General features: G+C 30.2%; 3 protein-coding genes across 3 annotated transcripts; 1 reads left to right on the top strand and 2 right to left on the bottom strand.

Annotated features, from left to right (window-relative positions):
- Positions 1–4,060: 4,060 nt before the first annotated feature.
- Positions 4,061–5,328, top strand: LOC113856396. Its single transcript, XM_027488197.1, has one exon. The coding sequence runs from the start codon at positions 4,219–4,221 to the stop codon at positions 4,546–4,548; it is 330 nt and encodes a 109-aa protein (XP_027343998.1). The 5' UTR covers positions 4,061–4,218; the 3' UTR covers positions 4,549–5,328.
- Positions 5,329–7,545: 2,217 nt separating this feature from the next.
- LOC113854549 (purple acid phosphatase-like) lies at positions 7,546–10,543 on the bottom strand. The gene is made up of 8 exons (XM_027485584.1): positions 10,379–10,543; positions 10,085–10,282; positions 9,678–9,789; positions 9,319–9,548; positions 9,030–9,168; positions 8,422–8,642; positions 7,840–7,961; positions 7,546–7,738 (listed from the first exon to the last, which is right to left on the bottom strand). Exons 1-8 carry the CDS (start codon positions 10,541–10,543, stop codon positions 7,546–7,548), a joined length of 1,380 nt encoding a protein of 459 aa, XP_027341385.1.
- Positions 10,544–14,517: 3,974 nt separating this feature from the next.
- On the bottom strand, positions 14,518–17,513 carry LOC113853976. Its single transcript, XM_027484727.1, has 7 exons — positions 16,650–17,513; positions 15,875–16,015; positions 15,682–15,795; positions 15,409–15,582; positions 15,067–15,182; positions 14,664–14,751; positions 14,518–14,554 (listed from the first exon to the last, which is right to left on the bottom strand). Exons 1-7 carry the CDS (start codon positions 17,145–17,147, stop codon positions 14,549–14,551), a joined length of 1,137 nt encoding a protein of 378 aa, XP_027340528.1. The 5' UTR covers positions 17,148–17,513; the 3' UTR covers positions 14,518–14,548.
- Positions 17,514–19,413: the final 1,900 nt, after the last annotated feature.

Genomic DNA, 19,413 nt, shown 5'->3' with positions numbered 1-19,413 from the left:
TGAGAGGAACAAAAATTATATACTGAAGGAGAGTGTGGTCACAGAAATAGTTAAGTTGAATATTATTATTCGTTTAACCTTTATACTTATTAGTTTTGCACCTACACCAGCTATGATTTAATCTGAAAAGGGTATGAAGATATTTGAGCATGGGTGTCATTTTCTTTCGTGGGATTGATAAGACGTAGTTAAGTATATTCCACCAGCCAGAGGTCACGCAAATAGACAACAAAGTCGACCTCACTAGCAGCTAGCTTTCTTTCTGGCTTGACTCTAAGGGACCATTCTTGTTATCATATAAAGGAATCATTATCCTAATGCCACACAAATTTAATACCCTTTTAATTGCATTCCTTTCTGAGGAAAGAATACAAATCAACTTTATAAAATTTAGCATCATTTGTGCTTCGTTTTGGAATAGATATCATAACGATATATTGCACTATTATTGCTGTTGGTATGCTTGAGTTGTGCATGATGCTTTCACAGCCTAAATGTATCATATCTGATCCATGAATTATGCAAATCTTTTATTAAAAACAAGAGAGAGAGAGAGAGAGAGAGAGAGAGAGAGAGAGAGAGAGAGGCATATACCCGCTCCTAAAGTTATGCAGAGGGATGAATTTTGGAGAGAACAAGAAAAAAAGGACAATTATTTGTTTTTTTTAAATGAAATAGTTATACGATATTTATAAAAAAAAAATAAGGTGCTGCGTTAAATTCATTTAAATTTATAGTTTTATTATTTTATCTTAAAAAATTGAATTATAAGATTTTTATGTGAATAAAAATTCTATCTTTGTTTTTTTCTTTCCCAAAATATAATAACTCTTAAATATACCCTGAGGAAAAAAGAGAAAGAGAGAGATGGGTAGTCCCCTATAGCCTACCTGTATGTTCTCAATATAAAATTACTTTATCAACTCATACATATTGAATTGAATCTGTATGTTCACTCTTAAATTAAAAGATTTTTAACATTTTGTAAAATAAATAATGACTATTCTTCTATATTATTAAGTAGCTCATAATTTACTTTTTTATATTTTTAATATTATTACTTAAATTTGTCAATTTTAATTTGACTTATAACTTTTTTATACACCATAGCAAATTCACAGGCATACATGATTTTCTAAATTAAATATTTTTTATTTTTTTATCTCAATTCAAAATCTTCTCTTTTTAATTCATTTCTGTCAATTAATAAAAATGTAAGTTTTCTTAAGTCACACTGAATATAAATTTTATTTTAATTTTTTTAATATGAAATTTTACCATTGTTTAACTATGACAATATTTTTATCTTTTATAATTATATTTTTTATTTATATTTTTAAATTTTTGTTGAATATTTTAAAATATTCAATATTATATGAAAAACTTACTAATTTCTAAGTCTCATTTCAATTTTTCGAAAATCAAAATGCGCCCAATTTTCTTTAAATGATTTTAATACTGATTTAGTTTCTAATCGTATGAAGTGTCGTCAAAATTGTCTTTAAATATACGTATTTCTATATTAAGAAACCAAATGGATGTCATTTTTTTTATCAATAAATTAATTAATATCCAATTTTGTATATACAGTATGATTAAAAATCTAAATTAGTGTTACGATTTAAAAAAGATTAATTAACATTACTTTATTTAAAATATTATGAATATGTTTAAAATAACTTATAATTTATTTAATTAATTTATAATCTTTTTATCAAAATAACAGTATTTTATAAACAAATTTATCCCATTAATTTATAGTATTTTAAAAAAAAGTATTTGTTTGAGCATATAAGAACTATAGGTTTATTATATTTTTATTTTTATCTTTAATACTTTCACAAAATTATTTATTTACCATTTCTTTTAATATTATATTACTTATTTTAATAGCATATCCTTTAGTATTATAATATTTATAGTAAATCTTTAATAAATATTTTATCTGTAAATAGAAAAGATAATATTTTAAAATTAACTAAAAAGACCTAAAATTATAATCACCTAAAAATATTATTTTTTCCATAAATACAAATATATTAAAAATTATACAAACATGTCTTTTTATATCATTTTATATTTATCAGTTAAATCAATAAATAATTTTATTAAATATTGCTAATTTAAAAATTTAATTAACAATTTTTAACTATATTATTTTTTAACCTTTTAGATATTTTAATAGCTATTTTTTCCAACCATAACGAAATTTGATATTTATTTTCTCTGGAGGATCCAAATTATTATACTTGTACGTCTTTGGGGGAAAAAATAGATTACTTATAAACCAAGAGAATGGTGATGAATATTTCAAAGACTAACGCAATAATATGCATGTAGACATGCATAATATTGTCTTCATCATCTAAATCAACTCTAGCTAAAACTATTTTACCGTAAAATAAGAGCATAAAAATTGGAAAAAGTTTGAGATGAGGAGAAAGATACAATAGTTTTTGACTTGTTGCATTTAAGTTGATAACTGAGGGAATCAGTGTGTTCCCTTTCATGGATGGACTTTGCTGAAAAGAAGAGAATGAAGGTCTGTGAATCTTGATTGATGGGTTCCCGCGTATCCAGCCAATTACAGATACCATACACCCTTTTGGTTAATTTCAATCTTTAGACTAATTTTAAGTATTTAAAATGCTTTGTTTATTCAAAATTATTTATTATATTAAAAGTATAATAAATATTTTTAATAAAAAAATATTATCATTAAATATTTAAATTCAATTTTAAAATAATTAAAGCTAACATGTTTAATAATAATAATAATAATGATGAGAAAGGAGTGAATTAGCAACAAGTCAAATTTGGCACTGCCCCACCAGCAGAGAGCACAGAGGTCAAGTTCCCCCTCTCCCACTGAAATAAATTGTTTATATTAGGTCTCTCCTGCCTTTGGCAACATGCAACCCTGCATCAGTGGGTAGAAAAGGAAAATAAATGAAAGCAAAATAATTAGAACCCACTTTTGGATATACATAATAGAGTGTGACAATCATAGAAGTTGTACTATGCCTTCCAATTATTTGCAAAAAAATCTTAGATGAAGATATTCTAAAAGAAATAAAAAGACTAAAGCTGCAGCCAGGATGTCTTAATAATAATAATAATAATAATATAATTAGTTTTATTATTTGGTTTAAAAAATTGTAGAGATAAAAGAATTTAATTATTTAATAAAAAATTAATTTACTCAATTTATTATATTTTTCTTTGACCTTGGACCTTGGACTACGGTTAAACTTTTTATATGAACAAAATCTATTAATAAAAATAACAATGAATATTATTTTAATATATTGTATAAAAATATAAAAAAATTCCTTTCTCTTTAGACAAGTAGATAAAAACAAAAAATATATATAAATATTAAAAGTCAAATCAATATTTATTCTTTAAGTAATTAAAATGTTCGTATTTAATTTTTTTTTAATATGGGATCATTGAGACATATTAAAAAAAAGAAGAATACATAAAGAGGAAGTAGGTGGCAGTGGGTTGGATCGAAAGAGAAGAACAGTGAGCAAGTGAGGTATTGGTTTTCCCAAACATGACCCAATGTGCCCAACAATTAGCCAACTAAGCATTTCAGATGGGACTTAGCTGTATGTCGCATTTTGTGATCAAAAATTGGTGCATGCAATTACACACAGCAGATATGATATGTGGAGGCTGATTCTCTTCCATTATACAAAAATTTATAATAAGATTTCCATTCCCATTTGCATTCTCTGTCATCATGTGGCCTCCATCAATGTCAAGTGGGCTTGCTGGCCCAGTGCCAGTTATGACCCTTTTGTGAACGTTCTGACTAGCTCCAGCTCCAAAACGTGAGAAAGAAGAAAATAGCCAATTAGATTAGGAATAATCATCAAACGTTCGAATTTCAAATTCGTGTGTCAAGCACTAGTTAATTGACCAAATTCCAAGTACACACACGCCAAATGAGTATTGGTCAAAAATCATACATTTTGGTCACTTACTCTCTCCCCATTTATTTATTTACACACAAACACACACTCTTTCAATTCAACCTCTCCATTACCAAGTCTTCTAACTGGTCAAGCATTCCAAACCCAAACAAAGGTTCACGAACCTTCCCTCATTCTTTCAATATAAATCCCCGAATTTTCAGAAGCTCCTCCAAACCCAAAACTAGAACTTTGAAAAAAACACACACCAAGTTTCCCTTTCCTAAAATTCCTTCATATGATGAGAGAAATGGAAAATACCCTTCAGCTACAAACCAAAGAAAGTTTACAACTTCCACCAAAGATGGGTGAGATCAGTGATGGTCACAAAAGGGGTTACTTGGCCATGACTCCCCGGTCTAGACCAGCTTGCACATGCTCGAACCGGCCCGGTTCGGTTCGGTGCGCGCGGCACGGGTATGTGGTGCCAGGGGAGAGATTGAAGAAGCGCGTGGCGAGTAAAGAAATTCTGAGAAGGGCACTAACGCCACCACCAAAACGTTTAGCCCTTAGATGGTTGAATTTCAGACCAACCCCTAGCAGGCTTTCTAACATGTCCATGGCTTGATTCTCTCTCTCTCTCTCTCTCTTTTTTTTTTCTTCTTTGGATGTTTGTATAATTGAGTTTAACAATCCAATGAAATTAGAAATTAGATTATTCTATATTCTTTATAAAGTTTCATTTTTTTGCAATAGGGTAATTTAGTTATTGAAAGCTGGAATTGTCTACATGTATAGGCTCAAATTTTTGTATATGATTTGCCGTCACTTGCTCTAATTCAAGTTGTGACGGTTAAATTGTATGAAGCTGGTGGTTTATGGGTGTATTAATTTTTGCTTTGTCAGAATCACAGCTTTGGTGACAGCGATGACAATTATTGTCTGTCCCATAATAATTACAGGAATCAGAGATATTCTTTCAATAGTTTTGGTGGAAATTTTTTTGACAACTTCCCATATGGTGGTGTATTCATGTCGTGGTTGTTAGACACGTTTATAAAGTATGGTAGCAGCATATTTTTCTTCATTCACTTTATCAAGATTTACTGTGGTAGCAGCTACTATAATGTTGTTGCACACACAACAAATCTGTAGTTTTCGGGGCATTTGATTTCGAATTGTGCAGGAATGTTAGATTTGTCCCGTTCTTCTATACCTAAGCTTTATTCCTTTGATCTTTTCTTCTGATTTTCTAACAAGAGAAGGGTGAGAAAAGGATAGGAGATGAGAATCTTTAGATTACTGACACCAGCTTACAGCAATTTCATTTGAACTGGCACACAGAATCTAATGACAAATGAACATGTTCAAAATCTAAATACACCTCAAATATAAAATACAATTATTGGTCATTCTGTATGTGCTTGATACATTCCTGGAAATCTTAGATAATTTCTTATGTATAGGAAATGAAGCTATGTAAATTGCTTATTTTCAATTGTTTAAAATAATCAACTATAAATATAAGTTAAAGAGTATTAAAAAAGTATCTATTGAAGCATTCCTTTAAGCATAAATTTAACTCAAGGAATGCTGGTAACTTACTCTACACATTCTCTCTAAAGAGAAATATTAATTAAAGAGTAAGAAAGGGTGAGTCATAGATATTTTTTGTAACTTTAAATAAATGTTAACTGATAATAAAGTGTGTATTACATAGAGTATATTGCTAATATTATTCATTAAATTTTAGCATGAGATGTGTTATTCTACATATCCTAGTTATGTGGAAAATTTGGTAACAGAGAAACAAATGCTTTTAGGAGTGTGTACATTTCTTCGGTCTGTGTGAAGTTCAACATTAATCAGATCGACGAGAAGGTCTTGTATCCTCTAATTGAAGAATTAAAGACGTGGACTATCAGCATTAGAGAGTTAAGTGTTGATGGTAATGAATATTGTTAAGGAAGTCTATTCTTTACATATCTATGATTTCGGATATGGCTCGTGTAAAGTGAAATTTTAATTTAGAAAAAAAAATGAGATGTTTTAACCAATGATGATAAAAAGATTGGATTCTAATAATTTCCTCTATTATTATATAAATATGTTTAAATTCTGCTCGAAAGTCTCGTAGTTGTGTATTTTATATATATATATATAATACTTTCTAACAATTTATTTTGTTTGTACTAATATTTCATGTTAATATAGACCTATATTATTATTATTGAATAACATCCCTTATTTATCCTTCTAAAGTGAAGATTTCCCTGCCAAAGATTGATTCTTAAAAACCAAGAATTTTTGTTGTTCAGGTCATAATGTTTCACTAAATTCTTGATTATCTTGATAAATAATTATTAATTTTACACTTGTCTCTTTAAAATGTATTTTCCATTTTAGAAGGTCCAATTCAGATAAGTCTATTTCTTAACTCAGCAAAAGGGGTAGGACCGTAATCCATTAAATGTTAAGCTAATACGTTAATATGTATTTTATGACCTCACCAATGTTTGTATAAACTAATATAATTAGCTAATTTTAATTTAGTAAAACTCTAATTTGTTATTTTTTTATATTGATTTGTTAAATTTCATGTGGATTAATTCATCTAGTTAACCCATCTGCTTGAGTGCTTGGAGCCTTATTGAATTTTTTTTTATATTATTTTTTTGTATGTCTTCTTGCTGCTTGGCAGCTAGACCACTTCAACACGTCTCTATTCCAGCGTTTATTTCATTGCAAAATTATTATATTATATATATGGAAGAAATAGTCCCTAGAAAAAATAAGATCATTTAAAACGTGCAAAACTTTGTTATTAAATAAAGTTTTAAATTTATATTTTGTTATATAATTAAAATTTCTCAATCAAAATTTTAACTTCAGCATATTATTGTAAATATTTCTAATTCAAGAAAGTTTTGGTTAGATTAGCTAAAAAGTATCACATCCGAAACCAGTCAACCTAAATTAATGATATTTCAGACTCATTTAAGTAAACAACCTTTAAGCATTCATTCATTCAATTAAAACATAAGAGATTATAAGTTTGATCTTAAAATTATTGAAATAAATCCAGAAAAAGGTATAAGATACTTTTATAAGTTTATAAACTATTGTAAACATCTCGTTGCTTAATTTTTATTTTATTTGTTTTTTACAAAATTCAAACTAAACCAAAAACACACTCTCAATAAATATTATTTGTGTGTTCTGTTTAGTGAAAAACGTAAACATTATTTCAAAGAGGAAAAAAAACATTAGAAAGTGAAAATTTGTGACAGGTTGAATGTCAAAGGAGAACATTTTAGACGTGGTCAACGATGAAGAAACATGAAGTTGTGACTCATGTTTTGCTGGCTACAGCCACGAAAGAGCATAAGTTGTGCTACATCAACCTCATGACCATATTATGAAAAGTAAAATGTAATAATTTTTATACTAAAAACGAAACTGTCTAATAGATTGAGATTATAAAAGCATATTAAATACCATTCTTTACAATAAAAATGTACTATTTTTAAATACTTAAAATAAACTTCAAGAGTTGAGAACAAGTTATAGAAATATTTCAAAAAAGAAAAACTAAAGGAAGACTATACTACTGGTGTTGATTGGTTCACTGGGTTGTGGAATCATCAACGGGGTGCCAATATCTATTGAAAAACCACATGCAATCAGCTTCAACGGCATAGTCATCTTCATTTCGGTGCCAGGTATAGTGAGCATGTGTTCTGTTCTTTATTTCGAACATTGCATGTCCAAAACTGGCTTCCCTGAATGCAGAGTACTTAGGCTGTGGCTCTGTCATGCTGCAATGCAAAGAAAAACACAAATCATTAATCAAACTAAACATGACATAGAAGGCACAGGCCATTAATACAAGAAGGAACCAAATTTCTATAGAGCTTACTTTCTTGCTAAGCCTTCAATGTTCCCTCCATCACCAATGTTTATGTATACAGGAGCTGACTCATCCTTCACTGGCATGCATTCACCATTCACAATGTTGTATGCAATATTGGAGATACGTTCCTGATATTGTAACACATACAATTTGGTTTTTACCACATGTACTTTAGAATCATTTTGGGTAGGAAAATGAAAAAATAGTCGAATGATGCAATAAAATTATTTCAATATTCTTAGGAGTTTTGTTTTAGAAGAAAATTTAAAGTATAATATTTTAAGTGGTTGTAATATTATTCTTCAATAAAAATCAGAGCTTCACCTTGGTTATCTTACCCATATGGATTACCAAAATTAAACTCCAATTTTGATAGAATAATGTTACAAACACTTTAAGTAATAACACCTTAGTTTTGTTCTTTGTTTTATGATTGACCCAAACTGATTTGAGTTCAAATTGAATAAACTAATTTAATCTAACTTGAATAGAAAACTTTATTTAATGAGAATCAAACACAATTAACCAAGGCGAGTTGTAACTTTAGAAATGTTAAAGTTGTAATATGATATTTTTATTAGCACTTACAGATCGTTCATAGGCATGGACGTGACCGGCAAACACAACATCAACCTTGTACTTTACAAACCAAGCCTCAAACATAACCCTCATGCTTTCCCCTTCCATGTAATGATAAGTGTAGCTATTATACCATGGCGAATGTAGAAGAACAATCAACCAAGGAGTCTTAGTTCTATCAACCTTTGGTAGCTCTGCCTCAAGCCATTGATATTGGGGTGTATATTTGCCTGAAAAAGGAAAATGGTGTTAGTGAGAAACCTGAGGAAGCATCTACAAATGGCTGCAATGGGAATTCCACTTTATCTCTTCTTCCTCTCATGAATGATCATGTAAGATTCTGATTGTTTCCTTTCAAATTCATCTAAATTTGTAACAAATTATTCGTGGTAAATGCTGAAAAATTATCATTTTTGAATAATTATCTTCAATTTTAAGAGCCGAGGTTAATATTTTTCTGTAACTTATAACATACATGTAATTCACTCAATGTTGAATTCTGCTTTGTAAGTTATAAACAAGAATCTTTTAAGCAGCAGTTGAAGATTATAACAAGGTAATATCAAGAGAAATTTTTTTTGGCCATGTCAAGAAAAATGAATGTTATGTAATATTACCATAAGCTGAATATGACGACAAAACTATGATGTGTGCCGAAGCTCTCTTGATAGAATACCAAAAGGGTGCAGTACTCCCTGATGCTTTGTAAGGGACATGATAACGATGTTTAAAAGGCTTGAAAGGTTCTGATTCGCCCTATAAAACCATCATCAATCTCCTCTTTAGAATTCATATATGTTCTAAACTTTGCATAACATGAGAGTCATAATTTATAATTGATAATTAAATTGTGAATAAAATTAAACTCAAAGTTACAATTAAGCCATTAAATAAAGTTTCGCTTACGATTTCAGGGGCAAAGTCAAGTTCATGGTTCCCTGTGGTCCATATCCAAGGTTGATAAGCAGCAATTCTTTCGACCATCCTTCCCCATGTATCCCACCTAACATTATCATGATATGGGTGATTATCTGCATAAGAGAGGTCTCCAACATACAACACAGCTTGTCCTTTATGAGGATTTGATTCGTAATGAGCAAGGGTCCTGTTTGAATCTGAAGTCTGACCCAGATCCCCTGCAAAGAAAACCCCATCATCTAAAATTAATTTTGGCAAGCTTAAACCTCAATGGCAAAATTACTAAGTTAACAAAAAGCAAGTGTAAAACAACCAAATATAATAGTTTTGAGAGAATATAAACTTGCCCATTAGACCAAATGTATAAGGCACATCAGGGTGAATATCAGGAGGAGTCATGAACCAAAATTGCCTTATAGTATGCCCAATTCCAATCATATAATAATACTTTGTATTAAACTGCCAAAACGAAAATCTTGAGTTAACAATTGGATTAATATATGAAAGAAAAAGGAAAATGTTATCATCACTCTTTTTGAAAAAGTAAACATTTATCATATTAAAAATTTAAAAGTATAATAAATATTGTTTTTTCAATGAAAATTTACTTAAAATCAATCTATAAGACTGATATTCGGCAGAAAAATATTTCTGTGACCAATTGATTAATTTGAGTGAATTAATGATTAATATTATTCTCTGTGTTTTCCTCCATTAGAAGAACCATAACATGAAGCAATTAATGATCTCTTACCTCCAAATCTCTAAGGGTGCAGTGATGAATAAAACCAGATGAGTAATTAAAGTATCTATAGGTAACATAATTTCCCTTGGCCTCCTTGTGGGTGGAGTTCTCACTCCAATAACGCACTACACTCTTTCCTGGTTCATCCATAGTGACCCATGAAACGATCATAGCCTTTCCCACATGATCACCTTGTGTTATGTGAACCTATAAAACAAAGACCAACATTGTTGTTCGCCACAAAATGAAGACATTAATTAATTAATGCCACGTTTATAGGAGGAAATCAAAGTCGAGAGGTACCTGCTGAGGAGCATTATAGCCAAGAGGGACTTGAAATACATCACTATCGAGTGGCATGTCTTCACTACTCTCAGTCTTTCTAATGAAAGTGCTTGTCTTGCCTCCATTACAAACAACCACATTCAAAAGAAGCAAAACCAAAGCAAAACAAGAGTAACTCTTCATACCCCCCATGTGTCAATTTCTAATCCCTTTATGATGTGTTGAAGTGTTTGTTTCAACACAGATCTTAATGTATTTATAGCAAAATAATAAAACAGAATGTGGTTATGCTAAGTCAGACACTATCATAAGACTCGGATTTCTCTTTGCCAAAGGACTTTCTTGCCCACTATTTTTATGAATATGATGCATCGTAACGGAAATTTGATAAGGTACCAACAATATACCAATTACATGATAACTCTCACATACAAAATCGGGAGTACAAGATTCCATAATTTAGATTTAAGCTTAAAAATATCTTTAATATCTGAAAAAAGACTTAATTTAATCTTAGAGCATGTTTGTTTCTCTTTTTAAAAATAGATTATATTTTATTTTTAAAAACAGAAATATATTTTTAAAAAGGAAAACAAACATGCTTTTAGTTTTTTAAAATTTTATCATTAGTTTTAGATTTCTCAAATTTTAAATTTTATAATTTTTTTATTGAAATGTCATACATCTTGTCATAGCGGTAATCATTTTAAGTGAAATATAATATAACATGATTACGTACTTATTATGTTACAACTAAGTGATAAGAGGAAATATTTTTAAATTTTTATTTATGAGAATGAAAATTAAAAAAGATAAAAGATAAAGAATGAAATCATATTTATAAAAACTAAAAATATATTTTATACTTAAACTTATTTTTTAAACTAAATTTAACTAATATCAACTCAAAAGATATAAATTTAAAATCAAAACTAGTTCATAGTTTATTTAACTGAAATTCACATTTTCAATCAGTTTTTAAAAGCTTGCGTTTTTATTTTTATTTTTTTTGTTTTAATGTGTCATTATTTGATAAGATGATTTTGCAACATTTCATTTAACTTTCTTTGTTTGTACTCTTAACCATTTTAATCAAAAATTATATGTCAAATAAGAAATTGTCATGTTTTATAAGAAATAAGTTTTTTTCGAAACGAGTATAAAGAATACCGTTGCATATTTAGATGCACATCAAATTACAATAAAATCATGTTTATCTTATTATAACATAGTTATGTAAAAAAATTTACATTTGAGTGTTTTAATTAAAATTAATTTTATTTTTAAACTCACATTTGAATTAACGTGATAAATTATAATTTTTATATTGAGTTAAAAAATTATATTAAATTATATTATCATTTTATTTTTGAAAGAAAATTTTAAAACATAATTTATGTTATTTTAAACTTTTTAAACAAAATAAATTGCATATAATCAAATTCATTCAAATACGATCAAACTCATACACAAATGAGAATGCAAGTGCAAATATAAATCTCCATGGCATCATTCTAGCAGCATCGTATGAAATCAGAATATCCTAACAACCCACTTTATTCAAAGATCACCACAAATAGCCAAATCCTATTTTTTTCTAACGAAAAACTAATTACAAAACAAAGCCATATATAGCAATATTGAAAAAAATATATCAATTGTCACTCTTATATGTGTAATCTTAATTTTTATTTAGTTTTTTTTTAAATAATAATATTATTAATTTAAGTAACAAACAAAAATTATTTAAAAAAGAATTACGACAAATATTTTAAAATAGTGATAGAGTAGTAATAACTGCAATATCAAAACAAAAAATTTAAACCAGAATCAGTAGCCACAATCCCACAAAAGTGTACCACAGTGTCCACTGCAATCCCTAAAGGAAATGTCATTTAGCTTGACGAATGAAGTTTTTAGTAGAAGCATACGAGTAATGAAAGTTGAGTTTCCAAATCTATTATCTCTTATTATTTAAAAAATAATAATAATAAGGGGGATTGAAGTTTTGAATCAAGTAAAATACATGACACTTAACAGTAATTGGTCACACCGAAAATAAATTGTTTTAGGTAAAACTATATATATAATGTCAAAAGTTCTCACTGTTTAGACTAAAAGATTAACGTTGCAATTATACTGAAGAGATATTCGATCACAGACCAAAAAATAATTATCAATTAAAATGACAAATAAAGATTTGACATAATTTAGACTTTGACAATATTTTGTGCAGATATGATTTGATCTTGGCAAATAGGATGATGCGTCTCCTTTGAATTTTGTTTTCTTAAAATACATTGTGATCAATGGAGATTAAAAGTTCATTAATGGAATGTCAATTGTAGTACATAATATTAAATGAAAACAAACACTATCCAAATCATCATTACAAAAGATAAAAAAGGAAAATGAAAAGGTTATTCAAGTTAAATATACTCATGAAGACCAACGATTAGAGGATGTTAAGATTTAGCGTGTTTTTTAATTGGATGTGACAAAATTGTTAAAAATTGATTGTGTACTATCAATTTCTATGAAAATTAATGTTAAAAAATTATTTAAATATGTCAATATATAAATCATTTTAAAATTATGATTGATAGTAGTGATGTGATATGTAAAGACCTGTTGCCTCAGAAAAGTGATTAACATAACTTAATTCTATGCATGTCATGTTACTACTAACAATAGTATGGTTTAAAAAAATATCTACAAAAATACATCATATTGATTATTGAACCTTCTTAAAAAGAAAATCATTTCATTTAGGAAAACTATTCGTTGAATCCGTATCAAATCATTCATATCAATTATAATAAGTTATTTATTTTATTTTATTTTTTCACTGTGGCTTGGATTTACCTCACCTTTTTGCATTTTGTTTCAGGGACTACTATTTTAAGGATCTCTCTCGTTGGACTTTCTATGTCTAAAACCGAAATCCAATCACAAATATTCTTGAGTAGTCTACGAGATGTTACTCAACTATTTTGTTACGAAGTAAAAACCCAGTGTGTTATCAACCTATCATGGTATAGTTTGTTAAATCACCTAAAATTATATATATAAAAAAACTTTTCGATACTATTGTTATACAATATTTTCCAAATTTTAAAAGTTTAAATAGATAAAATTAAAAAAAAAATGGATAGAGGAAAAAGGCAAAAATATGTTTTGATTCCATGAGCAACCGATGGCAATAGCAAGAGCTAATAGTCAATATGCAGAAGGTCCTGCCACATGATTAGACTAACCTAAATAATTATAGTTCTTCAATCTAAATATTCCAGCACTGTGCATCACAGAGTGGATTCCCCTCTGGTGCAACACCCACAAGTGTAGATAAGCCCCCACCAATATCATACATCAAATACCTTCACTGTTGGTGAGGAAAGAGTCATTTGCAACCAGCCATTCCCATATGGTCGTCAACCGCTGACGAGATCGCAATTTCCAAATGACATTCAAGACCACATCAGAATTTTCACCGTCACTAGGCGCAACGATTTCTTACGCTGAACGACTACAGAATCCCATTATTTGTGGGAAGCGAGCCAGCTGTGTCGAGAAGGGGATATGGGAATATATATATATATATATATATATATATATATAAGAATCCACATGCATAGAAGACTAGAGCAACTCAAAATATAATTATCATAAGAGATATGCTTATTAACCCATCAAAAGCCAACCCACCGTTTATGTTTGTTACTTCTTTTCTCATGTACGTTTCGAACATGGCATGTACAACGGAGTGAATCCCATCTCGACTAGGTCTCAATACAAGCAAGTATAATTATTGGAAGGCAAGTTTAAACATAAATTATCTATTAGTAAAATTTATAGACAATTAAATGATAGTAAAATTTATAGACAATTACATGATATAATGTTTACAGGAAAGTTGATGTTACCTAATATACACAAATTTCCAAGGGATGCAACTTATACAATAAGCTTTCCCATGCTCCGCATTACGAGTGTGTGTTTGGAAACTCACTAAAATCACTTTAAATCACGTTTTAAGATGAAGGTTATAACTTGTGGCATTAGAATGAATTCATGTTTGAGTGAATTTGACATAGTCCAAATACACCCACATCTATGACCAAATCGAGGTCACAATCTGATCGAGCAAAGCCATTTTCCTCCCACTGCTTGTTGTCATATCTCTTCTCGTTACTCCTGATAAACAAAAGAAAAGGTTTTAAAGAGGTCCAAAAGCCATATAAATATTTTTTATTTGAAAATTATTGAATACGGGAACATAATAATTATTAATTTGATCATGTACCTCAGGAGGATAAACTGCTGTAGTGGATTTCACTTCTGTAGGCACCAAAGAATCAGATTTTCTTGCTTCTGACTTCTCATTTGAAAATCTATTGATCACAAAAGCCTATGTTAGAAGCATTGCAAAAATTTTCACATGAATAATAACGCAGGAAAAGCAAGAAATATTTTATTGTTTAGACTGTATTCCATGAAAAAGCATTGAATTCGCTAATTGACAGCAATATAAAATCTAATTTCTATACGTAACCCATCTCTCAAGCAAATGGAAAAAACTAAATGAAATGTAACTGTCCATCTTAATATGATCAAACTTCATCTCGTTATCCAAGAAGCATAGTATGAAGTTACTAATGTTCAAATTCTAATGCATAGCAATTCAAAAGAAATCCAGAATGACATACGTCGAAAGTATGGTCACCCAAACAAGCTCTACTATATCCACCCAAAGAAGTCTTTGCTCAACCGGTATTACGCCATAAGTAACTAGATGAGCAAATGGCCACAACTTCCACCCTGCCTGTGTAAGGAAACGTAAGAAAGCATTAAAATTGCAAATAGCCATGTCCATTCCTCGTTTGAGCCCAATAAATAATAAATTGAACACATAATGATGCATGTCAAACGCATGAAGTATGTGGTACACAGCACCAAAATGGTGTCCATGTTTTAGGTTGTTCTCAAAGAAAAACAAGAACTGTTTCAATGCAACACATGAACTAGGATAACATAGAAGGTTCTCTTACCGTCAACATGGGAAAAAATGTTGCCTTCAATTCATTAAAAATACTAATAGGAGAATCAAGACGCAGGAGTCCGACAACCGTATAATAAATGCTGTTCCAAACTGCTGACCATGCAGTTTGATCGAAGGCAACTTTGGCAGGAACTACCCACCATTCTTTGTAAGGAAATAGCTCCTGGTTAAATGCAAAACCACTTAGTAGTATATCACCATAAAGTCAGAAATTTCAAGAACCAAACAGAACAAGAAAAAGAACATAATTACTATGCTCTACCTCACAAAACTGATAATAGTAATGAGAAAGAGAGCCATGCAAAGTAAAACCAACAAGCCCCGATCTGAACATCCGCGCACGGTCAAACTCAAAAAGAGGTTTTCCTTCAAAGCACTGCAAAATCAAGAGTAGTTAAACCACAACGCATTATAGAGAAAGATTGTATTGTCATGTTGACTAAATTGTAACTCACCTGTGCAATCCAATCCCCTACAGAGTAAACAACCCCACTAATCACCATCTTGGCAAAAACCGGATTTGTCTTGAGAGCTTCCTCATAAGCAGACCAGTTATGCTGGGGTGCGTATCTTAGTATCTCAAACAGTGTCCATCCCTATATGGTATAAAAAATTCATGAGTCCTAGCAAAAAATGAAAACCTCAACCTAAAAAACAGTAACATAAAACTTCAACCAGAATACCCAGTTAATCTAAATTAGTGACTATGAGACCTTTTAGAAGAACTAACGGAGATAGTTTATAACTTATATAAGTTTTTGGTAGCTTATTTTAATAAGCTTTTTGTGTAGCTTCTCAAAATAAGCTATTTTCAATTTATATTAATAAATTTCATAATCGAATTTATGTATAAACCTTCTTATGCAATAAAAGCTTATTGAATAAGTGCTTGATACTCGTGGAATACGAGCTTATAACGAGTAAATTAATTATACTTCATTAAAATGCTTATCCAAACGCACCCTAATGCGTGTTCGGTTTAAGAAGAAATAGATACTTTATTTTCCTACAACTGACTCTAAAATGAAGAACAAAAAGTTTATTTCTGAAAATAATCTCCAAAAGTATCATTCAATTACAGTTTAGTTTCTGAATTTATTTACGTGTTTAGCCTTGAAATTCATAAAATTAGTAACAACAAAGCCAAATTAAGTTCCCAAAACAAAATCATCAAACAAAACGCACTCAATTGAAGATAAGCCTCGTTCTTCGTTCAGTGTTTTCACTTACATGCCAGTAATCACTATCAATGGTGATAAGTTTGGTGATGGCAAAAGAACCAGCAGAAAGCACAATAGCAGCATTGATAGTTCTATCAATAAGCTTCTCCACGTTCTGCTCGCTCTCACCACCAACCAAACCCGAAGAAGACGGCGAAGAAGAAGAAGAAAACCCTTCCAACAATAACAAACCCTCGTTTGCTCCGAATCCACTCACTTGCGCCACCAATTCGCCATCTCCACCTTCCATCTCCACGTGCCCCCCCACTACGCCCTCTTGCTGGTCCGTGATATCATCGCTCTGCACCGATATCACGTCGAACTCCTCCACCGCCGAGTTCGCCACAAACGCGCGTTTGTTTCCCGAGAAAACGCGATTCCGGGACAATCTCGCCGCCGGAAAGCTCTGCGCATTGGGAATGGATTTCGCGTGCGGAGCGTTCGGCTTGGGTTTGGGAATCGATGGCAAGAAGCTGCGGGGAACGACGGCGCTGTGCACCGACGCCATGGCCGCAAGTGGCTGAGTTCTGAGTTCCGAGTCACGACTCTCGCCGCTGAGTTCGCTTCTCCGAGATTGGTGAACTGTGAAACGCGCGCGTTTATAGTCGTTTGGTGATCTGGTGTGGCGCGGTTGTGTGTGGTTTGGTACGACTTCGGAGAAAATGTTCAGATGTCTGTCTTTCGGCTTTTGACTTGCTATGTGGTTGGTTGAGAGTGAGGGGACGTAGGCTATTTAGTGGAATGCAAGATACGTGAGTTTTGTTGCGGTGATTCAGCTAATCTATGAATGTTTGGCCACATGAAATCGGAAATATGTGGACGAGTGAAATCCATTCGATATCATCAAATTTAAATAAATAAATAGAGGCGGCTAGAAGTAGAAACATTTTTGTCTATTTTTCAAAAAATACATATTTGTGACAAGGATGAAATGAAAACAATTTCTGCATTACCAACATATAACATATTTACTTTAAAGAATTACTGAGAATAAATATATTAAGAGGATGTATATGTAAAATATTTCAGCTACCGTCAATAATAATCATTTTTTAATGTATGTTAAATAACATATCATAAAAAAATTCAATAATTTTAATTAAAATTTTAAAATATCATAAATTAATAATATTAAATTATATAAATTTTAATAAAAATGTTTATAATTTTTTATTATATATCTTTAAGCATACGTTTAAAAATCATTATAAAAATTATATGCATCGTATATAACTAAAGTACAAAGTTAAAATATTTTCGTCAAGAGAAAAATTATATCCATTTTGGTAACATTATTATTTTCGGTGAACACCAAAAAAATATATAATTAAAATATTATTTTGAAAACACGTGTGAATTTTTAATACGTAGATTGTTCAAATGAAATTTTAATTTTGTCTAGAAAATGGTAAAACGAGTCGTGACATTGCAAATTAGTTTTGCATATATGTAAAATATGATTAACAGGGGTACTGTTTAATGGAAAGGGCTAATTTTCTGCAATGTCGATTGATTTTTTTATTGAAAGAGGTTCTCACATATAGTGTTTGAGTGCTTCGAGTGGAATCATATCCTATAGGGAAATTTTGCGGGAACTAGAAAATACATATACAGGTGAAATATAAACAGCCATGTGTAAATTAAATATTACGAGCAAAAAAGACTGTTGAGAAAGCGTTAACAAAAAACAAAAACAAATATAAGATCATGCCATGTTTAAAATCAGATAATAAAAATAGTACCAAAAGCAATAAAAAGACATAAAATATGGGATAGATATATTCATTTTAAGAAATAAGTTGTTTAAAATATTGCAAGACTAGTTGTTAATTTGAGTTTTTGTTTATTTGATCCAGAGCATTATAATATAGGCAAGCTATATCAGTAATTGTTGCTCTTTTTAAATTGCAATTATCGGTATTCAATAGATTTCATCTAGAAATATTGTTTATCACCACCACCAACAATAATAAATCAATATAATGAGTGCCATGTCTACATGATGGAGCTCTATCGAAGTTTCATGAAAATTTTTTATCGTTAATATGATATAAGAATCTCTAGAATGAGAGAATCTCTTGCTAAGGATTCATTCCAGGCACGCATCATCCGTGGGCCCAACACTGACTCTTCCTCATCCACAAGCTTGAGCCTATGTGTTCACATGAATACTATCGAAGCATCCTGTTTCCTCAGCCTACGTTACTATCAAACAATAGGCTAATGGTTCTATCATGGGTAGCTTATTTTAACACATTTTGTAGGCCAATTTAATACAAGCCATTCAATTAATTGTTAAGGTTATGGCTAAGTATAAGATATTTTCTGTTGGGTGTTTAAAATACTCGTAACAAAAATATGTAGACAAATAAATGCAAGTTGAAATTTTGATTCAGGTATTGTGGTCCGAAGTGTGAGCTGAGGTGGTTTAACTCCAGCCTTACTCCGATTAAGAAGAGGCTAGTACTATTTACTTGTAGTATTATATTTGAAAGAGTAATTAATATTTTTTATATTTTTAATTTATTTTAAATGTTTTAAGTATAGCTTATTAAAATAGGTTATTTTTAATTTAAGTTAATAAAATATATCATTAAGTTTATTATATAAATTAACATTTAAATTAGCTTTATATCCAAATACTTGTTGCCGAGCTTCTAGCCTTGTGGCCTACCCGGCTAACTGGTGGTCGTTGACTGGGAATAGAATTGAATGTTGAAGAGACCAAACTTAATTATCTTATGCTTCAGCCTAGTTATTGTGGCGTAGGGAGA

Source organism: Abrus precatorius, unplaced genomic scaffold (assembly GCF_003935025.1).
Source record: "Abrus precatorius isolate BTA unplaced genomic scaffold, Abrus_2018 Scaffold11, whole genome shotgun sequence".
NCBI classification, from domain to species: Eukaryota; Viridiplantae; Streptophyta; class Magnoliopsida; order Fabales; family Fabaceae; genus Abrus; species Abrus precatorius.
This window is presented reverse-complemented; position numbering and strand designations above follow the sequence as displayed.

What these genes read in the sequence shown, in the direction of transcription:
- LOC113856396 (XM_027488197.1), top strand. Translation starts at nt 4,219, where the DNA reads ATGATGAGAGAAATGGAAAATACCCTTCAGCTACAAACCAAAGAAAGT.
- LOC113854549 (XM_027485584.1), bottom strand. Translation starts at nt 10,543, where the DNA reads ATGAAGAGTTACTCTTGTTTTGCTTTGGTTTTGCTTCTTTTGAATGTG. An exon ending in GCTATAATGCTCCTCAGCAG is followed by an intron (nt 10,283 to 10,378) that starts GTACCTCTCGAC and finishes TTTGTTTTATAG; the next exon opens with GTTCACATAACACAAGGTGA. An exon ending in TTGACTTTGCCCCTGAAATC is followed by an intron (nt 9,169 to 9,318) that starts GTAAGCGAAACT and finishes ATGGTTTTATAG; the next exon opens with GGCGAATCAGAACCTTTCAA.
- LOC113853976 (XM_027484727.1), bottom strand. Translation starts at nt 17,147, where the DNA reads ATGGCGTCGGTGCACAGCGCCGTCGTTCCCCGCAGCTTCTTGCCATCG. An exon ending in TAGGGGATTGGATTGCACAG is followed by an intron (nt 15,796 to 15,874) that starts GTGAGTTACAAT and finishes TTGATTTTGCAG; the next exon opens with TGCTTTGAAGGAAAACCTCT. An exon ending in ACTATTATCAGTTTTGTGAG is followed by an intron (nt 15,583 to 15,681) that starts GTAGAGCATAGT and finishes GCATTTAACCAG; the next exon opens with GAGCTATTTCCTTACAAAGA.